The 6,000-nt window shown below is 40.0% G+C and overlaps 1 protein-coding gene across 1 annotated transcript in view; it reads left to right on the forward strand.

Moving 5' to 3' along the window:
• Positions 1 to 6,000, forward strand: part of LOC134793402 (cadherin-23) — a 47,169-nt gene extending 41,169 nt beyond the window's left edge. Inside the window, exons 17-25 of the mRNA XM_063764977.1 lie at positions 11 to 186; positions 504 to 624; positions 1,043 to 1,209; positions 2,780 to 2,952; positions 3,619 to 3,756; positions 4,203 to 4,263; positions 4,627 to 4,775; positions 4,974 to 5,224; positions 5,837 to 6,000. Coding sequence (XP_063621047.1) covers positions 11 to 186; positions 504 to 624; positions 1,043 to 1,209; positions 2,780 to 2,952; positions 3,619 to 3,756; positions 4,203 to 4,263; positions 4,627 to 4,775; positions 4,974 to 5,224; positions 5,837 to 5,946 — 1,346 coding nt within the window. The 3' untranslated portion in view covers positions 5,947 to 6,000. The remainder of the gene's footprint in view (positions 1 to 10; positions 187 to 503; positions 625 to 1,042; positions 1,210 to 2,779; positions 2,953 to 3,618; positions 3,757 to 4,202; positions 4,264 to 4,626; positions 4,776 to 4,973; positions 5,225 to 5,836) is intronic.

The following is a 6,000-nucleotide window of genomic DNA, read 5'->3' on the forward strand; positions in this document are numbered from 1 at the left end:
TTTATTTCAGACCCTCAATCTGGCCTGATCACAACCCGCCAGTCGCTAGACCGGGAGCGTAAAGCATCATACACACTAGTACTTCTAGTCACGGACCGTGGTTCGCCTCCTCAGCAGACGACCAGGATTGTCACCGTAGATGTCACAGATGTGGATGACCATAAACCACACTTTGCTAGGAACTTGGTAATTTTAATTCATATATTTTTTATCAACCGAACACATAATAAGTATTATATCGGCCAGGTGATTTGCCTGGTTTCATAAAACCAGTCCAACCCGCAACTTGAACATAATTCTCACCCAGAGAAGGATCTGATAACAAAATATAACATTGCTGGATGGGTAACGTGTACTTCAAAATGACTTCACAAAAGTGGATATTTGCCTACTTACATTTATTTGTCTTTTTCGGCAAGCTCTACTGATTTAAACGATTTTAGGAATGTTAAATGGGAATATTTAAATGTTTCCTGTCCTGACTAATCTTAATGTATTTTTAGGATGACCCACCAGTCCTCCTGACGACCAAAGAGGAGATACCAGTCGGTACCATCATCGGAGAGCTTCAAGCTATAGATGAAGATATAGGAGACAACGCTGCGATCGACTATGCTATCACTGGTATACATTATTTATATGTCTTCTAAGGTTCAACAAGGTTTGTTCCAATGCCCAAGGATTCACAGTTACACCTTGCGAGCTTCAGGGTTCTGAAGCGATGCCATTATCTACATACACATGATACATCTCCATTTTCCTCGAGATTGTCTAAGAGTACACCAGTCATTCTCACCTCTCGGCACAATATAGTTCCACCTACTCCGATATTCCCTGAAGACCGGTTTCCTAACGACAATCAGAGCATTGACGTACAGAGACCATGCCATCACTGGTATGATACATTCCTTCCACTTTTAAAACTCTTAAGAATCCGCGAATCCGAACGACTCAAGTATTTGAGAAACACAGTTACTATAACACCTTAGTTTAATGTAATATCACTTTTACTTGTGAAGTAATAAGGTTGCAATTCTTTCAGCGGGGAACGACCTCGGACTGCTAAAACTCGAGCGCACCAATGACAGCAAAGCTCTCATAAAAGCGGCTGCGCGCATTGACAGAGAGGCCATTGCAAGGATACTCATCACTGTCAAGTGCTTCAAATATGGAACCAAGCCTAAGTTGAATAAGGCTTATAATCGATTGGTAAGTATTTAAGTAAAACGGTTTGGCAGAAGTAGACACGCTTTTTCTAAAGGGTTGTTGATTCTCCAACAATGCCACTAGGGTCTTAATTATAACTCTCTAGAGGGCGCTGCTCAAAAAAATCATCGTTTTTTTTCTAATTTAGAGTTATTCATATACCGAGGTATTATTTATCTTTAATTATTTAAATGTTACCTTTTTGTGTTGTTATTCTATTCAGTTGTCCAAGGGCCAAGGGACAATATTGGAATAATTTGACAGAAAAAAATTAGTAACATCTTAGCGGCTAGCATATTACGGAAATAGCTTATATTAAGTGCCACAAAAATGCATGTTTGGGGTTCCCCTTATCTGGCATAATATTGTTTGTCAGAAATACACTTCGCATAACATGTATCGCAGAAACACTTTTAGTCGAATGATAGTTTTGCATAACTATTACTTGGCATTACTATTACTACGCATACAATACATTTTGCAGCATATTATTTAGCAGAAGATTACTTTCGCCGACTTTAGTTTAGCATAATTGTATGTACCATAATCATCCTACAGCATACTCTTATTATGGCATAGTGATATTTTCTGCTATTAGCAGAGTGGGTTAAGTTAACTAAGAACCGCGACTCCAACAAAATTGAACCTGTGCCAGAAAAGAAGGTTATATATTAGGTTAGAACTGCGGCCTTCTATAAAAACGAACGGCTGCCGGAAAAGTACGTTAGGTTAGGTTAGAACTGCGACCCCCTACAAATACGAACAGCTGCCAGAAAAGTACGTTAGGTTAGGTTAGAACTGCGACCTTATACAAAAAATAACGGCTGCGAGCAAAGTAGGTTAGAACTGCGAACTCAACAAAAACGAACACATGCCAGAAAAATAGATTAGATTAGAGCATAACATTAAGATAGGTATCTATCATTAGATTATGAAATTTATTTCATAATCTTTTTACCGACAGACTTTATAGTTACTGATTATTTTACTGTATAAACACACTTTAAAAACTAACAAACAGCAATTTCATCATAACTCTATCCATCTGTATGTTACCTCTTCACGCTTAAATTGGAATGAAATTTGGTATGCAGATAGTTTGAAACCCATGGAAGGACTAAGGGTAGTTTTATTAAATCTTTAACACCATTCCTCGTAGACGAAGACTCAACTTGATAACTTTATGCCACCTAAATATTATGCAATACATTTATCTGCGAAAACAATATTCGTTTAAAAGACTATTATGAACATCAACAGGATGCCAAAACATGGTTCTGGATTTTAAAACTCTGCGAAATGATTGTATGCTAAATGATATATGCGAAAGGTAATTCTGCCAAACGACATTCCTGCCAAGTAACATTATGCAATACAAAAATATGTCAAAAAACTTTCTGCAACACATTAGTAAACCGCATGTTTGGTATGATTTGAACATCATACAATTTTAGTTTACAGTTTTTTTTCTCCTGGGCAACTAACGGTAACCATGGCAACAGTGACTCTAAAAGTTGATTGCCACCCACACTATGTATACCTACTTAAAACGCATTCTGAATTGACGTTTCAGGATCCCTCAGAAACGCAAGCCCTAATCAAGATTCTAGACATAGACGATCACCTGCCACAGTTCGAAAGCGCCAACATGACAGTAGGAGTGCGACTAAACGTGCCCATTGACACTGTCATCGCCACTGTCAAGGCCACTGACAGCGATCCTGACGCGTTACCTGTACAGTACAAGTGAGTAAAGTTTACGAAGGATTACGTACCCGGGGGTTTTCAGAAAAAATGGTACCATTTACTTTTTTCCAAAAAACATCAAGTTTTGGGTTATTTATACTCAGAATCACGAGTACTATGATTGAGACACAGAAAAATAATGTCCCCAGTTTTTCATAAAAATTTTGGGTGTCAGTTTTGTAACGGTCCATACAAAGAGAATGTGAAAATGCGTTACAAAACTGTAATTTTTTTTTGACACATTTTTTTTCTTTTTAAATCTATAGTCCTCATGATACTGAGTAGAAATAACCCAAAAGTTGATGGATTTTCGAAAAAAACTAAATTTTAAGTGAAAATGCCCACCTTGACCTTCCTGTTCTTATTTCTATCGCACGCGCATATTTATATCAGGTCGCACAATGTCATTGACCGCCGGCACAGTGTAAAAAGTAACAGTGGTCCGACGGTCTTTGACGCGTACCGAGCTACTAACAATGCGATGACAGCGATGTAGCTCGGGTGCACTTTATAATGTTATACCTTTAAAGGAGCAATTCTTGTGTATATGTATAGGTATATTTCGGGTATCTCGGAAACGGCTCTAACGATTTCATTAAATTTGCTATATGGGGGGTTTTCGGGGGCGAAATTCTCCCAGATATTCATTATTTATTTATTGTACAGATTTGTGAACATGAGCTTCGAGTCTCCGATCCGAGCGCGGTCTTCCAGCAACGTCTCCGACGTGATCTCGCTCAACAATAACACCGGGGAGTTGCGTATCATGAAGAACCTCATACACTACGCCGATGGCATATTCCGGTACGTTTTATTTACATTTATTAACCTTTTGAACTCTTTATGTCATAAACACAAACATCACTCAAACGCCAAGGTCCCGGGCGCAAGCGAGCATGTATACCCTTCTTGAAAGTGTCAAGGTTACTTTGACAGCGTCCGCCATAACACCTAGTTGTCCTCGGCGCTGTGGGCACGACTACTAACGACTTTAGGTGTTCTTGGCCGTCAAAAGGTTAAACAGTTCTCTGCAAAATTGTGTCTCTATCTTTTTTCTGCGTGTGGTGTCTCAATATTTGCAAAAATAAATCATTAATCCCTGGTCGTCGTCGCCGTAAGTCAATAATGTAATGATATTAGTCTCTGGTAGGTACTCTGTAGCTAAATAAGTTGCTCAGTAACAATTTTCTATGATGTTGTAATTTTGTGTTTCCATTATTTGATAATTATTATAAGACCGTATTTTTCAGATTAACCGTCCGAGCTAATAATTCTGGAGACCCTGAAAGATATAGTGACATCTTGGTCGAGGTACGTGATAGGCAGTGATAGTAGACATTGCTCTGAGTTTTCGAGCACAAACATGGCGGGGTCGCCATGTAAGGCTCAGTCGTATGAGGAATTAAACAAGCCGATATTGATTCAATTATACTGAACTATAATTACAAAATTGGGCCTTTAATATACAAAGGTTACTTATAACATTGATTAAAAATATGTATAAAGGTACTTTTTATTTTTGAACGTTTAGGTTTACTGATTAAAAGTCTAATTAGAATGATTATTTTTGTGTTATTACTTATATTCGCATAGCTTCTGATTGTGGTAACGGATACAGAACTGATTATTCTTTGAGGTTTACCACGTTCTAAAGTTAATCAAATCTGTTTTCAGGTGGTAGTGGTCCGCGAGCGTGACTTACTCCGCCTAGTAGTGAGCGCGCGCCTCGTGCCGGCGCTGCGGGCGCGCGTGGCCGCCGCCGTGGCCCCTAGAGGCCTACGCTTGCAGTTGCACGAGGCCGCCGCCTTCCACGACACTCCGGGGTAATCTATGTTATAAGTCTCCTGATTATGGGCCTACCCCATCGATAACTACAATTTCCCGTTCCTGGGAAAACCGGACCTCGCATAAAAGCTTTTCCACATGTTGCAATCCGAATGATCCGATATCGAAGAGTTCTTTTTTTGCGCAATCTTTCAAACTAAACGTACCTTTATTTCTGGTTACCTTTATTTTTTCAGACCGTGCTTTCAATTCCGAAAGACCGACACCGGCGAAGCCCTAACTCCGAAAGCGATGAAAGCCGTCATCCGCTCCCTCGGCACCGAATTTCAACAGATCTTACAAACTTATGACGTCCACAATATTACTAGTTGTGGTATATCTAGAGCGACGCACACACCGGCGCAACATGCGTTGTTGGCGTTAGCTGGGGTGCTGCCTATCGCTGCTTTAATAGCGGCTTTGGTGTTATGCTGTATGCATTCTAGCGGTAAGGCCCAAACTATTATATTTGTAATATACCTTCAAATCCATATACGAGTATGACCTCCACAATATTACTAGCTGTGGTGTACCTATCTACTATCTAGAGCCACGCATACATCAGCGCAACATGCGTTGCTGGCGTTAGTTGGGGACGCTGGGTTGCTGCCTATAGCTGCCTTGATTGCTGCATTAATATTACGCTGTATGCATTCTAATGGTCAGTCTTACTTGATTCTCTCATTAGTCATTAGCACTGGTTCAAATCATACAGTCAGCTTCAAATAGACAACACCTTTGAGAAGGTGTTACGATATATTTTTTCAAGCCGTTGACGTCCACGACTATACTAATTACAGTATCTCGAGGGCTACTCATATCATACTCCGGTATCTAATGGAGTGAATCGTACTTGTCATGAACTCTAAGCGCTATTTTACATGTCGACTTTATATCTCCATAGTATATACCCGTGTGCGTAACTCCATTTGTTCATGATTTCTACTTATACGATACAATACAAAGTCTCTCTTTACTGCACTCCTCATTACAGAAAACAGTACAAAGGACACAGAGAAGAAGGGCCTACTTATACTTATTGATATTTATTTTGTTGCAGCCAAACAACGGGCCCGGTCAGCTCTGCTCCTGTCTCGCGAGCCGCCAGCCACCAGTAACATCTCCGCGCCGCCGACGTTGCTGTACGCTGAGCCGCTCTACAGAACCTAAACTGTCTGGCCCTTTATGAGTTGTCTGTGGTATAAATGAAGGTGGGATTCCAAT

The sequence above is a fragment of the Cydia splendana genome, chromosome 9, assembly GCF_910591565.1.
Source record: "Cydia splendana chromosome 9, ilCydSple1.2, whole genome shotgun sequence".
In the NCBI taxonomy this organism is placed as follows: Eukaryota; Metazoa; Arthropoda; class Insecta; order Lepidoptera; family Tortricidae; genus Cydia; species Cydia splendana.